Source organism: the organism of the source record quoted next, unplaced genomic scaffold (assembly GCF_019419815.1).
Source record: "Pyrus x bretschneideri cultivar Hongxiangsu unplaced genomic scaffold, Pyrus_bretschneideri_v1 Contig50, whole genome shotgun sequence".
Taxonomy (NCBI): Eukaryota; Viridiplantae; Streptophyta; class Magnoliopsida; order Rosales; family Rosaceae; genus Pyrus; species Pyrus x bretschneideri.
This window is the reverse complement of record NW_025999788.1, coordinates 2,301,493-2,319,606: the sequence shown is the minus strand read 5'-3', so window position 1 is coordinate 2,319,606 and position 18,114 is coordinate 2,301,493. Positions and strand designations below refer to the sequence as shown.

The 18,114-nt window shown below is 36.9% G+C and overlaps 2 protein-coding genes across 4 annotated transcripts; one reads left to right on the top strand and one right to left on the bottom strand.

Moving 5' to 3' along the window:
* Positions 1-4,470: 4,470 nt before the first annotated feature.
* On the bottom strand, positions 4,471-8,602 carry LOC103945991 (transcription factor UNE12). 3 transcript variants are annotated; one of them, XM_048569875.1, is made up of 7 exons: positions 8,026-8,602; positions 7,004-7,123; positions 6,804-6,869; positions 6,045-6,110; positions 5,333-5,410; positions 4,998-5,247; positions 4,471-4,847 (listed from the first exon to the last, which is right to left on the bottom strand). In XM_048569875.1, the coding sequence occupies exons 1-6, from the start codon at positions 8,368-8,370 to the stop codon at positions 5,017-5,019; spliced, it is 906 nt and encodes a 301-aa protein (XP_048425832.1). In that variant the 5' UTR covers positions 8,371-8,602; the 3' UTR covers positions 4,471-4,847; positions 4,998-5,016. The 3 variants fall into 3 exon arrangements, with proteins under 3 accessions (XP_048425832.1, XP_009354866.2, XP_009354865.2); XM_009356591.3 differs by having other exon boundaries at positions 4,471-4,832; XM_009356590.3 differs by having other exon boundaries at positions 4,471-5,247; positions 8,026-8,601.
* Positions 8,603-9,781: 1,179 nt separating this feature from the next.
* Positions 9,782-13,356, top strand: LOC103945989 (tryptophan synthase alpha chain). Its single transcript, XM_048569657.1, has 9 exons — positions 9,782-10,081; positions 10,932-11,078; positions 11,193-11,258; positions 11,636-11,744; positions 11,887-11,963; positions 12,080-12,157; positions 12,485-12,562; positions 12,785-12,844; positions 13,055-13,356. Exons 1-9 carry the CDS (start codon positions 9,887-9,889, stop codon positions 13,187-13,189), a joined length of 945 nt encoding a protein of 314 aa, XP_048425614.1. The 5' UTR covers positions 9,782-9,886; the 3' UTR covers positions 13,190-13,356.
* Positions 13,357-18,114: the final 4,758 nt, after the last annotated feature.

The following is an 18,114-nucleotide window of genomic DNA, read 5'->3' as shown; positions in this document are numbered from 1 at the left end:
TTTCGCAGAATGATTAGACATGACAAAATATTCAATTCCCTGCGGCTTATTATCTCTATTTAAGGTAAGACACATGAATCCTTCTTCCTGTCTGCTGAGGCATAGATAATGATACCGGATGAGAGTGAACCATCGCTTTGACACACACTTGCATCGACCAACAGATTCCCGAGGAAGTCGACAAAAGATTTCAACCAATAAAGTGTCAAGAAGTTTGTCAACTGTGAGAGCATGTGATGGCACTCTTGGTGATAATTTTGATCCTTTCGAGTGATGAGACAGATGATCGGAGTCAGAGGGGGCTCCAACAGACTGGCGTAGTGTGTTGCAGCGAATTCCTTTAGTAGCAGTATGGCCACCTTTCATGGCGGCAGAAACCGGTTCTGCAAAAATGATAGGACTGCATCGATCCCCAACAAATAGAATAGATATCATATTCAAACTGAATCACGAATTTCCGCGACACATCAAAACAGAATGCAATTAATAACAGTAAGCAGCACAAAAATCTCACAACCGAAACGAAAATCAAAACCGAAATTAATAATAGTAAGCAGCAAAGAAAAAAGGCTAATTTATCGTAAAAAATGATATGAAATTCGAGGTGAATCGCAAATGGAAACACAAATGGAATCGAGCTCAGTACCCCAAACCTACAAGAACAATAGTTTCGAACTAAGAATCCGAATGCAACCACACAAATGTAAAAGCAAAAACATAACCAAAAAAATGATTTCGAACTAAGGATACCTATGCAACCAAACTCGGAAGGAAAGATGAAGAAACTAATGAATCGTATTCAACTAGCTAGGACACTGCTTAAAACAAATGTGAGAAGAAATACTAGTTTAGAATGGAGGATCGTAATTCAAGCAGAACAAATATTGTTAACCTAGCTAATTTCGACCACACACACACACACACACACACACATACACATATACATATATATATATATATATATGTCTCTTTCATATGTATCACTGCCATGAGTTTGTTCAGATGAACAAGAGAGGATCGCTACCTTGTACCATTATTCTCATGTTGCGGAGAGGGAGATATGTTTGTCTTGATCCTATCACCCTACCGTTAGGGTTTAAATGCTGAACGGTTTTGAACTTGCGCTTTTGGTTAGGGTTAAAATACTAATAGCCCCTTGCACACGCGTGAGGAAATGATTTTTCTTTTATATTTTATAAAACGGACTTTTTTTGTAAATTATGTTTCCATTTTATTTTAAAACAAAACAGTGTATCCTTTTTATCGGAGCATGTTGTAATTGTCTTTTTCTTTTTATTATTTTAAATTCTTTTTGTTGAAATTTATTTTAATTTATCTGTTTTTGTGTTTTTTTTTTTTTAAATAAAGCAATAGCGTTATTGGGTTAGATACGGATATCAGTGGAAAGATTTTTCAAGTGTCCGATATTCAAGCGGTACTCCACATGTTATAAATAATATATTTTTCTGTGTCTCTCAACTTGTATCACGACACAAGGAGTACCCGCTTAAATATTGGACACTTTAGATCGTGAGTGCCATCTATGTGTTGATTTCTTTCTTAAATGAAAATATTTTAAACATTTTTAATGTTTAGTCAAATTTTACCTCTTAATACGTATGCACATAGATGTATAAAAAGCATATAGCTTGAGTTCAGATAACTACTGAACCGTTAGAATGATTCCAAGTTCGTCCTTACCTTTTAAAACATTCTAAATTACTTAACATTTTAAAAAGGGAAGTGTTATTGGCACTCCCAAAATCTCATTATACACTCTTCATAAGTATATTTTTCTTTCCAAATATAAAAAGTTTGGAGTGTAGAATGAAATTTTTGGAATGCCAATAACAATTCCCTTTAAAAATTGGATAATTGTTAGATTTACTAGCATTAAGTTGTGACATAGACAAATATTAATACGAATTTTAACTCTCAAGTCATCTATATATGAAGCTTTGAATTTCCAATTTGACACATTTTAGAAAAAAAAATTAACGATTTAACTTGGCTAAAAGAAGTCGATTTGGGGACCTCCAAAGACGATGATTAGTGAAACCCAACTTTAGTATTTGTCCACCTCATATTTAATGCTAGTAATGTCATCACATAATGTTGGTAAATTCCTAACTTAACGTTAGTGACCTAATGGATGTCTAATTGTTTAGACGTTAGGTAGTTATTTAGAATGTTTTAAAAAGTTGTGACTAATTTGAAACCACTCCAAAAAGTTGGATAGTTACCCAAACTTAACTCAAAGAATATTAATAAATAAATAAATAAAAACTAACAAAATATCTTCATTATTTGGATAGTCTCTCAATACACACATATCCTCATAATTTGGATCGAGAACTAGTTGACTTTAGCATAGTGACGACAAGGCTATGATGTTCACTGTGAAGTTCTGGATTTGATGCACCAAGTTCGACAGCTTCAACTATATTGGTGAAAATATAGGTCTGTCGAATCGATATCAAATTATATGGACAAAGATAATCAAAGGAGATAAGTGCCTTTATCGTAAAAGTGGTTCGACCATCTGCGTGCCGAACTCTGAATGTAACATGAGAGTAACCAATCATAAAACACCTCATTTCGCCGAGGAGGTTAATGAAGTAACCTCTTTCGACGAAAGAATCAAAGACTCTTTGTTGACTGAGAATCCCTGTCTATCCAATTAGTCGAGACTCCTAAGGTGAATTGAATCTACAACTTCGGCCCCACCTATCTAGTTGGTCACCTTCGTTGGTTGCTTCTGGAAAACCCCATATGTCTAGTCGGTCGTCATCCGTCGGTTGTTAACCCAAACCCATCTGTCCAGTCGAGACTTGTGCCGACGAATACCAAGCCAATTTCACAAGGTGTGAAAGGGTTTTGCATAGAGCGTTTATTTGTGTGTTGAGTTTAAGGTCATTTTCTTATTGCACGATCTCTCATTTATATAGCGCACTCCTTACAAATCATTCTTCCACTGAAACTTTATCACCACCGAATCTCACCTTCTTCGACTCGAACTAAGATTCTGAACCTAGACTCATTATGCGATTAATTCAAACTTCATCTAGAAGCTAATCATGATCCTTATATGCAGTCCTACTCTCAAGCACTTTCAAAGTAATTGCCAATAACACCTCAGATCATGCTTAGAAACCATAATAATATCTAGAAAAGTTATTAAAAATCATCTTGATCTTCTTTTAATCTAACGGTTTCAAACATATGGATCGATAGTGTAAAATCGGGTATAAACATTATCAAACACCATAAGTAATTCAATTTCAATTAGTAAATGCGTCTATGCATATGGTCCAATATCCTAGTGGATAGAGTGTTGGGTTTCCGTCCATGCATCCCGAGTTTGAATACACTCCCCCCTTAAAATATTGTCATAGTTTCGAAACCTCTCATTCCTTTAAATATTGTAATAGTTCTAAATTCTCCCCCTTAATAATAATAAATTAAAAAAAAATCAATTAGTAAATGAACTCCCAATACTGATTTTGTGACTTCAGCCAAGAATTCTGAGGTCATTTCAGCCTTAACTTGCACCCTAAATCATATTTTTATGTCACACTTGAACTACTATTGTCAACTTCCACCAAGTTTTCCGTCTAAGATACTTATGATTCATCTAGATAGCTCGTAACATTTTCATACTACACAAGAAAAGATATTGTGAAAAATCAACAATCTTATTTTCAGAAACAATAAAAAAGAGCTCTAATATTTAATCCATTCCATGCCGGAGCAGGCTAGATCTGGCTGGTATGGATTTTATTAGGCTTTGTTGCCCTCGGAGCTTCTCGTTGTAATTTTCACTTGAGGAAGGTGATGGGGAAAGGCAAATGGAAAGGTAACTACCATTTCTCTTTTTTACCTTCGTCTAAAAGAAAAACCCAACGGTTTAATCAGTTTTTTGAATTTCTACAAAACACATCATTGAAACTATTTTCGCACAAATTTCTCCCTACCTTAAACAAAGTAACGGTTAATTTTGTTTGACCTAAACTCAAAGCTCCCAGCAATTCCTGTACCCTTAACAACTAATACTTTAACCCAATAGTTTATTAAAAAAAAAAAAAAAATTTAAAAAAGAAACTCAAAGCCCCCGAGAAGAAAAATGGTAGAAAGTATAACTTCGAAGCAACCCTATTTTGTATTTAAATTGATTGGGTTGAATGCAAACAAATAACTCTAAAGCTACCGTTAGGTTCTTTCTGACAATGATTAATCCTCAAATGATGATTCAGAAGATTTGAAAAAAGAAGTCTAATTACTTTTCTAAAGAGAACCCCACGATCACGAACCACTTGCACGGTTACACCCATTAAAAAAAGCACCATTCAATTTTTCTTATAATTACATGAAACTTGAACATCAAAGTAATGGTATCTCAAACCTGTTAAATCACCATGCGAAAAAGTTAAAACACATAGCACTACACAATAGGTTTGAGACACTGTCACATTGAAATCCTCGTTTCGCCTGAATCTTCCTTTGCAATACGCATATTTTCAAACTAAGCAACAATTATGCATTCATTATCCCACCTCTATATTACATTACTCTAAACTTACATAAATAAAAAAAAATAATATGTTTATATATACTACTCAAAATTCCTTATAGAAGGTAGGTCCCACAACCCACTAAGCAAAAACAATACGAGAGCCCCCACTACAAAAGGGCTTCCATCATTTTCCACTACGCCCACCATTGATGCAAAAAAGCAGAGCATATCAAGTGTTCTTTGACAATTCCTCCTTTACTTGAAGCTGGCAAGGCACGAAGGGCCTGCTCCTATTTCTTTAGGGCATTGACATCCATCCCTGTTTGGACAAAAGCTTAAAGAAAAAGGCAAAAAAAGCAACTATGGCATCTGACTTTGAATGCAATTTGAAGCTTAAGATATGGCGGGTCGGGAAAACGACAAATACGGCATGGGACCCAAGAGCATCTAGTGAGTTTTCGGGTGGGACCGCGGGAATGCATACCTATCGTTTTTCTGAGGTCTTAGGAAGGAGGGTTCATTTCAGGCTTGACAACAGTAGAGGTGTCCGGAGGTTGCGTGTTGTAGATTGCCGAGGCCAGTGAGATAGGCATGATGCAGAGAGCCTTGGATTGGAGGAACTGCATTGCTGCCCCAACGTTGTCTTCCATAAGCTTAGCTACTTGTCGTTCTGTGCCGTCATTAGACCACTTATCCCACGCCGGTTGGTTTCTACCACCTTCGCTGCCTTCTTCCTGCCATTAGAACAGAACCTTTTTAGCAATATAACAAAAAGGAAAACAAAATCCCAAGGAAATATAAAATGCAATCATCTATTACCTCAACTGAAGATAGTGGAATATCTGTTACAAGTGGTGCCACAGCACCAGCCCCGCCCAATCTACTCATGCTCAAAACCTGTAAAGGAGATGACTTGAGCATTAACAAGAAAAGGACAAAAACCTTCACCTTCAACATTATAAAAAGACCTACTTCTATCACCGCACGCCTAACAAATTTGTTTGTGTCTCAAGTAATTGGTCAAACCGACAAAGATAAAAGAAGTGAAATCTACCCTTTTGTTTTTTGTTCAATATAAAATATAATAACAAATATTCCATTCGATAATCTTACCAAAACGACACATGTTGTATGAAGATTCGAAAATCCGAAACCCGACCTTGAAAAGAGTAAACGACTTCCAGTATTTGGTTGTATTTGTACACAACAAATTTCCAGGAAGGGATTCAATTTCTTTCTATACTTGCTCAATCATGCGAATGCACTTACGTAACTGATTGCATTGCTATGATGATGACAACTATTTGTCTCATGCAAGTGGAATTTTATACCATTTATCAAAAAAATGTTAATATCAAAAGAAAGTAAGCCTCTATGGAATAACAATTCGTTTAAAACTTAATGACCATTTTAAGTATAGAATAGTTTCAGCAAATAATTGAATGCAAAGCAATAGACAAATATGAGAGGATTGAGTAATTAGGAATTCTATCATTTAAGTGAAAAAGAAAATAAGAATTAAACTCCATACCTTTACTTGGAGCCTTAGGAACTTCACATAGTCCATTATCTCATCAAGCATGGCAGCTCTATCCGTCTACACAAAACAGAAGTACATAGAATACAGATGATGAGGTCTCAAGAAGCCGTGACAATATGCAAATCCATAAAGCACTAGAATTGAAATTATTTTGCTACAACATTTGTCGCATAACCAGCTTCTGGAATTCCATTTGTACGTTATCACTCAAAAAGCCACAAGCAACCCATTGTGTGGATTTAGAAACAAGCTCTGTTGAATTCTGTGTACTACTAACGACAGTCAAAATATGAAACAACACATCCCAATAAATTTTCTTTGAATACATGCAGCATTACAACAGCTTCGTAAGTTGCAGCAGAAATTCTTTAAGGAAAAACTGACAGCTGAAAACAGGTCCTATAAACTTACAAAGGATTCAGTCCCCAAATTTTTTTCCATGCAATGCACCTCAGAACAACACTCGAGGTAAAGTATGTGTCTCAGAACTTTCTGAACAATACCACCATATTCACCACATCTAAGTAAGATTTACTATCCAGGTTTCCAAAGGGGTTATTCTCTTAAATGATTTAACATATTATCAAATTGGTTTCATATTCAATTTTTACTAGCTTAGCTTGTACACAACTATTATCAATTTGTCAAGCAAGGGAATCTTCCCTTCCCCTCATACTACATAAAACAACATGTTTCTAGTAAGCGTGAAATGTAAAATGAAAAATACGACATGAAAGGAGTGTCACTGACCTTGTTGACGCTAGGAACTAGTTCCTGCAATGCCCTGATTCTTTCTGCTATTCTTTCTCTGCGCAACTGTACAGAAAGGTGTAATCAAGAATAATTCCACAATAATCATAAAGGAGGAAAAGGAAAATAAAAGTTAAAAATTAAAACATAGTTTCAGAACATTTCCAAGAATTTTTTTGTGTAAACTATACCAAACTTACCCGCTCGGCAATGCTGTGTGGATCTGTGGCTTGTCCTCTTCTAGCTCGCACCCTTGGTCGCATTGCTGGTGGATGCGGTGCTGCAGCAATTGTATTTGAAATAGGTTGGCCATGGAAAACCTGTAAAACGATATAGTTTATATTACTAAGAACAGTTGTGATGAAAGACAGTGACATAGTTCCTCAACAATGCACGACACCGCAAAACCCAGAAGGTAAATTACTTCAAACATTTTGATCGATTAATAGATGTCCCCAACTCTTCAAAACTCAAACATTGTCAAAAAAATAGGCTGACCTATCCAAGTTCCGAATTTCCATAACCACACATATATGTAAACACATCGATATGTATATACATATTTAAAAAATGTATATTTAATGTGTACAGAAGTATCAAAATCAGTTGCTAACAGCCTAACATGTTGAAGACCAGTTGCAAAATTTTGTTTCCGTAATCCTGCATCTTATCAGGAAAGCAGAATTATTATTCTTTGTTTCGAAAATTTGAAGGCCTGCCGGAATTATACTCAATTGAGAAACAGAATACATAAAAGTATAAAACAATTAACCACCATGGTTGGATACTCTCTCTCTCTCTCTCTCTCTCTCTCTCTCTCTCTCTCTCTAAAATCAAATGCAAACCCATCACTTTTCACAAGCTTCCATTTTCTCTGACATCAAAATTCTTACGGATTATTGGTTTATATCACTAAAAGATTAAAAATTGTGAGTTTTCTGTTTGATTCTGGCCAGCCATTTAGCTCCATTTTCTCTCAGGTAACCCGGAAGCATCCTCCTGTAACTTCTTGTCAGATAGCACTACTTGAATCTCACCCAATTAATCAAAACCCAATTTCTTGCAAGTTTCCAATTTTCCTTGTTTCCTTTCCTTTGTCTTCTTGCTTATTAAGCGAACAAATAAAAACAATTAATTAAAACATTGATTAACTTATAATTACAGCATCTGAAATGTTAAACTTTCGAATTAACAAAACAAAACCACCCAAACAAAATCTTACATTTTTCACAGATGAAACTCGACTATCAACGACGTCGTCTCGAAACCGCTTCCCGCTCCCAGAAGCCTCCTCGTGCTTCAAAAACCCAGCTTTCCCCTGCTCCAAGCTCAACCCCAAGGGAAACACCCCTCCCTGGAACCCACCGCCACAGCCAACTCCGCCGCCGATGTGGCCGGACCCGTCCACGGGGTTCAGCTGCAGCATCATAGACGCCGGAGACACCTGTCCTCCGGCCATACCCCCGTCGCTTCCCGCCAAATTAGCATCGCCGGAGGCAAAGTTGGGGAGGCCGAGAATTTGCTCGAGGAAGTCGTCAGCCTGGGGCTCCGAGGGGTTGTTGGCCATGGCGAGAGGAGGAAGAACCGAGGAAGTAGTGAGCGAGTGACGGGCCGAGTCGAGGTGAGTCGGTGGGGAGCGAGTTAGGGTTTTGAAAAGAGCATCTACATGCAACAGAGAGAAATGGAAAAGGAAAGCTTTGAGCTTTGAGAGAGCTTTTGAAATTTTTGCTTTTGAGTTTTTTTTTTTTTTTTTCTGCTCAGACTCAGAGTGAGCGAAGAGACAAGAGAGACGAAAAGCAAAGGTGGCTTTATCTGGTTAAAAATGTTTCACTTTTGTAAAAGGGGCCGACTTTCTCAAAATTTACCTTTTTGTGCCATTATTATTTTATCTTTATATTTTATTTTGCTGATTTGGGTTTGTTCGTTGGTACTTGGCGGGCAACTATTTTGCCACCCAATTGTTACGTGAAGCCCATTATATGCGGGCCCAAGATCTTATCTAAATTTTGGACTGCACTTCTTTGTTAAATTGATTGTTTTTTGGATCAAATCTCAAGAGTTCTCCTCTTTATTAAATAAAATTGAGTCTCGTTCTTTTGATTATCAAGTGATTAACAAATACATGATCACTTAATCTTAGTTTGATATCAATGATCGAGATTAAAATATTAAAATCATATTTATTGATTCAGTATCTTTGATATTTAAACTCAATTCAAAGGTAGGTGACGGTGGATTTTTGATTAGCAAATGACTAAGAGAGCAAGAATCTAATTAGATAAGAGTAATAATTGATTAGCCTTAAAATAGTATAATAGTGTGCCAAAAACGTTGTACAAATACCAAAATAGGAACAATAACAAGTCATTAAGAAAACAAATATAAATTTTGACACGAGAATTGACAAATCATTCTTAAAGTATCAATAAAAAGATAAATAACTTGTTAAAAAAAATAAAATAAAATAAGTATCCATACATTTTGAATTCTGATTGACATGTAAGTAAGAATGACTACATCTAAAATAAGACATCACGTATTTCACCAAAATGCGTAATTTCTTTGTCTACAAAGCATGTCAAGAGCTTTCGAGACTACTTTTCCAACTTTCTCACGTAGAAAGCCCTAAACGAGTCTTACATATTTCGCAATTTTCTAAATTTGATTATACAAGGAAAAGTTACAATATCTTAAATTCCAGATACTACCTGTACTTTTATCCAAATTTTTTTTTTTCCTTATGAGGAAATATGCTAAGAATTTAAAAGGTAAGATATTAGGTGCACCTGACAATTTGACCCATTTCCCTCTTCAAAAAACTTGAAATTAACTCTGAGAATCTAAAATCTAAAGGAGTCAATCACAAATTTTTAGCCCAAAATATATTGATACAAATTCATTTGGGGAAAAAAATAAAATAAAATAAAATATGCGCGGAATTCAATGGTTTGAGACAATTATATAAGATAAGAAGGAATCAATAATGGTGCCTTGAAAATTGAGAGTAAAAACAAAGTGTACACCCGGCAGAAGGAGGCTACTGAAAACCCTACAAAACGCTCAGTCACCGCTGGGTCTACTGAATGGCTGCTTCTTCCTCTCTTAAATTTGCAGCTGGGTTTCTCCAACTGAAGAAACCACAAAACCCATTGCTCCTCCGCTCTCCCGATCAAGTATCCACCCTTTCGACCAAGAAGTTTGCTCCAATGGCGGCTCTCACCGCCACCCCAGCCGTCAGCCTCTCCCAGACTTTCATAAATCTGAAGGAGCAGGGAAAGGTGAGCAAATTTTGGGCATCTGGGTTATGAGATTTCGATTGCATTGTGGAAAAGTTTCATCATTTGGTGTGCCTGTTATGCTTGTTTGTGCTTTCATTTGAATCCCTGCTGAAAATTTTGCAGAACCCACCACTATTCATGGATTTCTATGCCCAATGAAAGATGGGTTTTGAAACTTTCATCATTTGGTGTGCCCCTTTCTTCATTTTTTTTGTTCTTGCAATCGAATCCCTGCTGAAAATTTTGCAGAACCCACCAAATTTCATGGCTTTCAGTGCCCAATGAAAGCTGGGTTTACATGATTTGGTGTGCTTGCTCTGCTTGTTTTGTTCTTTCATTTAAATCCCTGTCGAAAAGTTTGCAAAACCCACCAAATTCATGGCTTTCTATGCCCACTGAAGTCTGCCAAAAATTTTGAAACTTTTAGTCGTATTTTGATCACCAGCCAAAATGCACATTTTATACCTCTTTTGTTGCTTTTGGCATTGCCATGTTCTTGATATATTCAATTTTCCCTTCATCTGTTGGCCTTCATTTCCGAATAGAGTCGGGGAAGAGATGCTGACTGATCAAACTTTTTGTTTGGTTCTTGTTCTTGAGAACGATTTGGCTTTGACCAAATGCTCTGCATTTTACCAGTACTGTCAAAGTTGCTTTAGTACATTAATCAATCATAAGTTATGTTTATGGTTGTTTGTTGTGCATGCTTCAAAATGGATCGACATTGGAATATTTGGTTTTCTCAGCTAAATTTCATCTTAGGACTAGGACTGGGATTTGCAGCTGATTTTAGATGAAATGGTTTATACATCAAGTTTTATTGTTCTAATGATTATGTCTTTCTGTGAAGGTTGCATTTATCCCTTACATCACTGCCGGTGATCCTGATCTTTCAATCACTGCAGAAGCATTGAAGGTGCTTGATTCTTGTGGATCAGACATAATCGAATTAGGTGTTCCATACTCTGATCCATTAGCAGATGGTCCAGTTATACAGGTTTGATATGTTTTCCGTTTGTATTGTATACTTTGGCATGTTCTTTTTACAATTTATGTTGAATAGGTTCCTGTTTTTTATCCGCCACTAATTTGGTGTGGAATTATTTCGTAGGCTGCAGCCACCCGTTCTCTGGCAAGAGGGACCAATCTCAATGCAATTATTTCAATGTTGAAGGAGGTATCTTTATATGCTATGTTATAACAACTTGATATTTGTTGGTTCTCTATCCCAAGTGAAAAGTATGTTAGATTTATTACTGTTACTGTGACTACCAACGAAACGTTGATTGCCGAAACCCATGAAAGAATTTGATTATGAGCATCCAAGTTATTCTCATATTACCATACTACATATCTCTATGTGGGATGTAGGAGTAAAAATTCATATCAAGACAATAGCATATTCTCAAATGATGTTTCTTACGTAATAAATCTACGAATGATATGCATACAGACATCGTGAAGTTGTTATGTACAGTTCTTGTTTCACATTGACACCTCTCTCACTCTTCCCATCGAAACAATCTCATTATATTAATTTTGTTGAATGGATAGGTGATTCCCCAGTTGTCTTGCCCAATTGCTCTGTTTACTTACTATAACCCGATTTTGAAGCGTGGAATTTCAGAGTTCATGTCCATCATCAAAGACGTTGGTGTACATGGTAATGTATAAGTATTTGATTTATAATGTTTCTGAATATCATAATTAGTTCTGTTTAACCTTTGTGAACTTGATTTAGTCTTAAAATAGTCTATATATCTTATAGGAATATGACTAGATTCCTATTTTATATTGGCTTGTAGGGCTTGTGGTTCCAGATGTTCCATTGGAAGAAACAGAAATTTTGAGAAAGGAAGCTGCGAAAAATAATATTGAATTGGTTTGTTTCTTAGTTTTTCCCTGCACTATATTCGGATTTTTTAGATTATTTCAAATTATTGATTCTTACTTTTGGATGTAATTGAAATACTTCCGATCTGCTTGTATGATTTACAGGTATTACTAACTACTCCCACTACTCCAATTGATCGCATGAAGGCCATTGCCGAAGCTTCAGAAGGATTTCTGTACCTGGTAAGAATCACACATCTATCCTTGATCTTTTACGTTCTCTATAGATTTAAGACTATCGAGTTATGTCCAGTTTTCCGGAATTATCATTTAGATTAGAAATTAAAATATTGAATACATGTGATAACTGGTGTCATGAAAGTGGATGCTAAATGTGGTCTTGGTCAAAGAACTTCCATTCTTGGAGAGCTTCCTATCAATAACAAGTTGGCAAGTTTGTTTGCTTCGCAAACGTATTTTATTTATAATTTTATACAAATTCTTTCATCTATCTTGAGGTGAATATGACATTGCTAATTGCATTTTATTGTTCGTTGTTTTGGATTATAGGTAAGCTCCATCGGAGTTACTGGTGCCCGTGCATCTGTGAACGAACGAGTTCCTGCCCTTTTAAAGGAAATTAAAGAGGTTTGTCTTTTGAATCAGTTCTACAGTTTACCAGTGTAGATTTTTATTTCTTTTTGTTTTGAAGTACATTATATCATTAGGTGCTAGAATTGAACTGAATGTCTTTCAAAAGTTTAAAGGCTTCAATACCAAACAGAGCTAGAAAGCATATGCAGTTGATATGATCCCACTTGAACTAACATGTTTGTCTTGCATAACCATGCTTACCTTTTTATGTGACAGACGACAAAAAAGCCTGTAGCAGTTGGTTTCGGCATCTCAAAGCCCGAACATGCGAAACAGGTCAGTATTCTAACCTAACTCAGCATGCCTCACACCCACACCCACACCCACACCCACAGTAGACTACTTTACCCTCCCTGCTAAAATCCGACCGTCCCCTCTCCCTTTCTAGACTTTGTCCTGCCTGCTTCAAACCAAAAGAATATCAGAATGACAATTGTTGCTAAACGTCTGCCTCAATCGAGATACTTATTCGTGTGTGTTGTGCAGGTAGCAGGGTGGGGAGCTGACGGCGTTATCGTTGGTAGTGCGATGGTGAAGCTGTTGGGCGAAGCGAAAACGCCCGAGGAAGGGTTGAAGGAACTAGCAACTTTCACCAAGTCTTTGAAATCTGCACTCCTCTGAAGACATTTTATGTGTTTTTTTCTTTCTCGTCTTTTGAACAACAGATTAGTCATCTTTGTTGCAAAATCTTACCGTTGATGTGAAAATCCCTGAATGATGTGAATATCTTACCGTTGTAGTTTCGAAGTGTTTTGTCGAAAATAAAAGAAGATGCAAGGGTCACTACAGTCTACAGCTATTTTATTTCCGGTCATTGTTGAAAATATCATGAACGACAATTGTTGATTATTAAACAAAAGTAACTTTATCTTGTATCAAAATGGTAAAGTTATTGAGAATAAGTCAAATGACTCAAATCAACTACGAATTAGTTATAAATATTTTTTTTGAAAAGGGAACTAACGAGTGACCAAGCCACGGTAGTTTGCCTTTTTGCAAGACGAAAACTAGTTATAAATCATTTTCTCTGTAAAATTCAGGTAGTACAAAACTAAGACATACTGATATTTTTCTTACATTTTGGTCGGAATTTGAGATTATCATACTTAAACTAACAAACATTTCCGGTATATGAAGAGGTTTTCGAAAAAATGGTTGTGGATCTGTATTGTCGAAGATAAATCACTAACCTATTAGTACGTTTCAAATGATGACAAACATATCAACGTATTATCGATAAAATATCAACGATGTTGCAGTCCTATTAGATTAGAAATATGATTGTGTAAATCCTAGTAGATATGGAAATGTATCTTATATTCCTATTAGGAGTAGATTACCTATTAAATGTTGTAATCCTAAGGGGTAAGGAATTAACCTTCCTTACTACTATAAATAAAGGCATAATGGGATGGAATAACACACACCCACAATTACACATCTCTTTCCTTCTCTCTCTATGATGCACCATCTCTCTCTTTCTAGTCTCCATAATTGTTAAGTAAATTATGCCTACAACACGTTATCAGCACGCTTTTGACGCTGCGCTAAAAAGAGTTTATTCTTCAATCAAGGGAGTATTACGTTCTAATCATTCTTATTATGATTAATTTATTATTTTATTAAATTGATCTACATGCTATTGATTCAATTTAAATTTTTTTTTTTTTTTTGTGTTGAACGTGATACAATGCATTGAAGATGCAATTCTGGCTTTTCGAGAAGGAACTTCTACAAATTCAAAGGCTTTTATCGTTTTCTGCCAATCAGGTACGCTTAAAATAAAGTAAGATATTTGAAACGACCGTGAAGCATGAAAACATTTCCCATGATGCATGAATCCCCAATATTTATATTTACCTTCCGATATATATATTGTATATGTTCATATATTTGTCAACATATATATTTGTTTCATGCATTGCACAATTAAATTGTTATGTGGAATTTGTAAGTCAAATTATATAAAATAAATTAGAAGCATATTTAGGGTTTCCAAAACCCTAAGGGATTTGAAAAAAAAAAAGGGGTAATTGGGCATGGTGCGGCATTCCCACCACACCATCACTGTGCACGCCACCATCAGGCTTTAGCCTAAGGTCAATGTAATGGGCCTGAAGCCCTAAGCCTGTCTGCAATTTGACCCGTGGCCTCGGACTGCACCAAGCTTCGGCTTGGGCTTCATGCAGCCAAGGCCCGCAACCTTCATCCACCAGCCCAATCAGTTGGGCCCCTCCCCTTTGCACGCATCAGCCAACACACATTGCTAGGCTTAGTCCAAGCGGCCTACTCATGCAACTAGCCTTTGCTAGGCTCCCCGCGACAAACCCACAGCCCATTTGCGGCTGGACCCCCGTGCAGCCCTTCGACCCAGATTTGAAACCCAGCTGCGGCTGGGTGATTTTTTTTCCCCACCCGTGGCCTGTAGCCATCATTCGAGGACCTTTTGGCCTTGCCTTATACTTAAGGCACCCAAAACCGTGCCCCCTTAACCCACGACACCAAGCCCAAATTATTTTGGGCTATATTTTTGATCCAATAATATTATTTTAATATTATTTAGCTTCTACAATCGACCCCGTATGACCCGATTTATTGAATTAATTAAAAGTGACCTGCAGTCCATTAATCTGATAATGAATCCAAAATTATTGACCTGAAGATCACTTTTGGACATTAACGATTCAATAATTTATTTTTATACTTTGAACCGTTGACATACTTTCGTAGTCCCGAAGCGCTCACATTTGAGTTCCCAAAGAACCTCAAATCCACTACACTTAAATCAGCATATTGCATTATGTGTTTCTTGCAGGAACCTCTCTTTTATGAACTAAATGTTCATAAACTAAATTGAACCTGTAGTTTCAAATTTAGTGCCTTTGAAACCTGAAGTTTTTATAAAACAATACACCCATGAAAACCCGACGTTTTTTTTTTCATGAAAAACATGTCTTAGAACTCGAATGTTCTAACTTTGATGCTTATGGATGATTCCTTCCTATAACACCAATCACAATCTTGTTCCCTCCATTCAGTGGATTGTCGTACCGTAAAAAGTTCGATTTTTCTGATTTGGACGTTTTCTAATAGAAACCACTTTATGTGGGGTACAAAACGTGAATCTCCACTTGACTATCAAGAAGCTGAGAAACCATTGAAGCCAACAATGGCATGGAAGAGCTGAATAAACCTCCGCCATGATCTTCATTCGAAGACTTATGCCTGAAGCATTACCAACGGAAGTACCTCATGAACGACGATTCCATGGCTCTTTGACTTGCTCATACGGACTGTATAATCATGAAAGACATTGCCTAAAGCACACCATCATAACGTCTATGAATGAGTACAATTCTGAAGTTTATAAATTCGATTGAATTTTGACTGGAGAATACTTTTCTCATCTTTTCATGTTTCTAACTTGCCCCTAAAGCAGTAATGTAGAAAGCGGAAGTTTACCAAATTCTTGGATCTGATAACTACCATAAACATAGGGCAGAATCAGGGCCTGCCAAGGTGTGGCATCATGCCCAAAGCGTGATCCTTGGCACCTAAGACCTAAAACTTCAAGAATAAGGGATAATATTCCCGAACCTTAACCCTGCAGAATCTTCTTTCGTCTTGATGGAATAGATCATTGGTTATGCACCTATTCGTGCCCCTACCAATGTTGTTGAGGAGTACCATTCTAGTAGTCAATATGTGAGAATAATTTTGCTCCACTAAACATCGTTGGAAAAACAGAATTTTGACATGGATAGCTTTGTTGGCCGAATCTCCTTAGTAAATCATTTACTTTGTGAACATTTTCCCATGTTCTTGGATTCAATTGTGGTGTATGTTTTACTTATGGATAATATTATTGATATTGTCCTCGAATATGAGTTAATTGAATCATGTTTATTAATACATACCGATTCAATTAAACACGTGATTAGGTTGGAATGTGGGAAAGTTGGTTGTCTGGATGAATGCGTACTACACACACTAACTTTACACCTAAATCATATCTCTAACAACGACTTCAGGTCTATCCAGCCTGATTAAGAGCATTGGCATGCTCCTCGTTGTATGAATGGTATTGCATTACCATTTAAGGGACCTGAAATTCTCCCTGACGTTGAGTTTTTAAGGATATTCGAGATGACAATGATCATAAATGAAACCACTGAAGAAAATAGAGTGAAATATCTTTGCACCACCTCCAAAAATAAGCCTGAAGCTCTGATTTGGGGCCAATGGGTTGTCTCCCAACTGGGAATACACCACATGTGGCCGGCCTGGAGCCTGGTGATTGAGCAGTTTACTTGCTTTGGCACGATCTTTTGGGACACTTAGGTCGAACAATGATAATACAACGAATCTCCTTTTCTAAAGTAAGGATATTGTGCTTACAAGCACACTTTGCCAATCATGCTCATTAGGGAAATTGATTTTCTATATCATTCATCGCAAAGATATGACACGACTCTCTTTCACAGTAGATTTAAGAGAATATATGTGGACTAATCTAACCAAAATGCGGATCATATAAATACTTATGGTTTTGGTTGATGAATTGACAAACTGGTCATATGTTTGTCCACACACATAGATGCTAAACCTCATGGCCAATTGAGGCCTCACCATCCTACTTATCCTTTAAGGTCCGGGAAACTGGATAATGCCGGAAAGTTTATATCGACGGTTTTCAAAAAAAGTACTGCATGTGTTTTGGGTTTATAATTTGAACATCGAATTCCTATGTCCACCCCAAATAACCTCGCCTAGCGATTATAAAGCGCAATTTAAATGATCGCCTGAATTTTGGTAAACGTATCAAGTTTTTGGTTTTTGCCTAGGGCTATGCAATCTTGTACGCAGCTATGTTGGTCCGCCTTGAGGCTCATTGCCACCCAACCTATATGACGTTACAGTTGGTTACTAGGTACAAACCTGACGATTTTCATATTTACGCATTTGGGTATGTATTTCATGCGCCAAGTTGCGCCGCCGCAACGTACCACCATAGGTCCTCAAAGAAGGATGTGTATCTTTTGTCGATCATGATTCTCCTTCACACTAGCTCTCTTAGAGCCCTTGCATGCAATCTCTTTACCGCTCATTTGTGGGTTGTTACTTTAATGAGACAGTCTTCCCACCGTTAGGGGAAGATAAAAATGTCAATGTTCTTGTAGAACGGCGCGAAATTGCATGGACGTTACCCATTATATCTCATCTCGATACCCATACCACACAAGTGTGATAAACAAGTGCGATGGATTCTAGTTTTCAAAACGTTACTCCAGACGCATTCTTCTGATCTAGCTAAAGTGACGAGATCATATACCAGCTGCAAACATGCCTGTAAGGATAGACGTACTTAACGGACGTCGAGTCAACATCCCTAGAAGGTGTGCCGCCCTTGTTGGACAGTTTGGACGCCCTGTTGGATGGTCCAGTACACCGACAGATAGCCAATCAATCTGTCTTGGCCTGAAGCACGACAGATCACTCGGTTCATAGGATTCACTTCCCAAGAAGAGGAAAGGACGGCACAAAAT

Coding starts and splice junctions, on each gene's coding strand:
- LOC103945991 (XM_048569875.1), bottom strand. CDS start 8,370: ATGGCCAACAACCCCTCGGAGCCCCAGGCTGACGACTTCCTCGAGCAA. Junction 7,124..8,025: donor GAGTTTCATCTGTGAAAAAT/GTAAGATTTTGT, acceptor ATCGTTTTACAG/GTTTTCCATGGCCAACCTAT. Junction 5,411..6,044: donor TCCTAAGGCTCCAAGTAAAG/GTATGGAGTTTA, acceptor TCTCCTTTACAG/GTTTTGAGCATGAGTAGATT.
- LOC103945989 (XM_048569657.1), top strand. CDS start 9,887: ATGGCTGCTTCTTCCTCTCTTAAATTTGCAGCTGGGTTTCTCCAACTG. Junction 11,745..11,886: donor CAAAGACGTTGGTGTACATG/GTAATGTATAAG, acceptor ATTGGCTTGTAG/GGCTTGTGGTTCCAGATGTT. Junction 12,158..12,484: donor CAGAAGGATTTCTGTACCTG/GTAAGAATCACA, acceptor TTTGGATTATAG/GTAAGCTCCATCGGAGTTAC.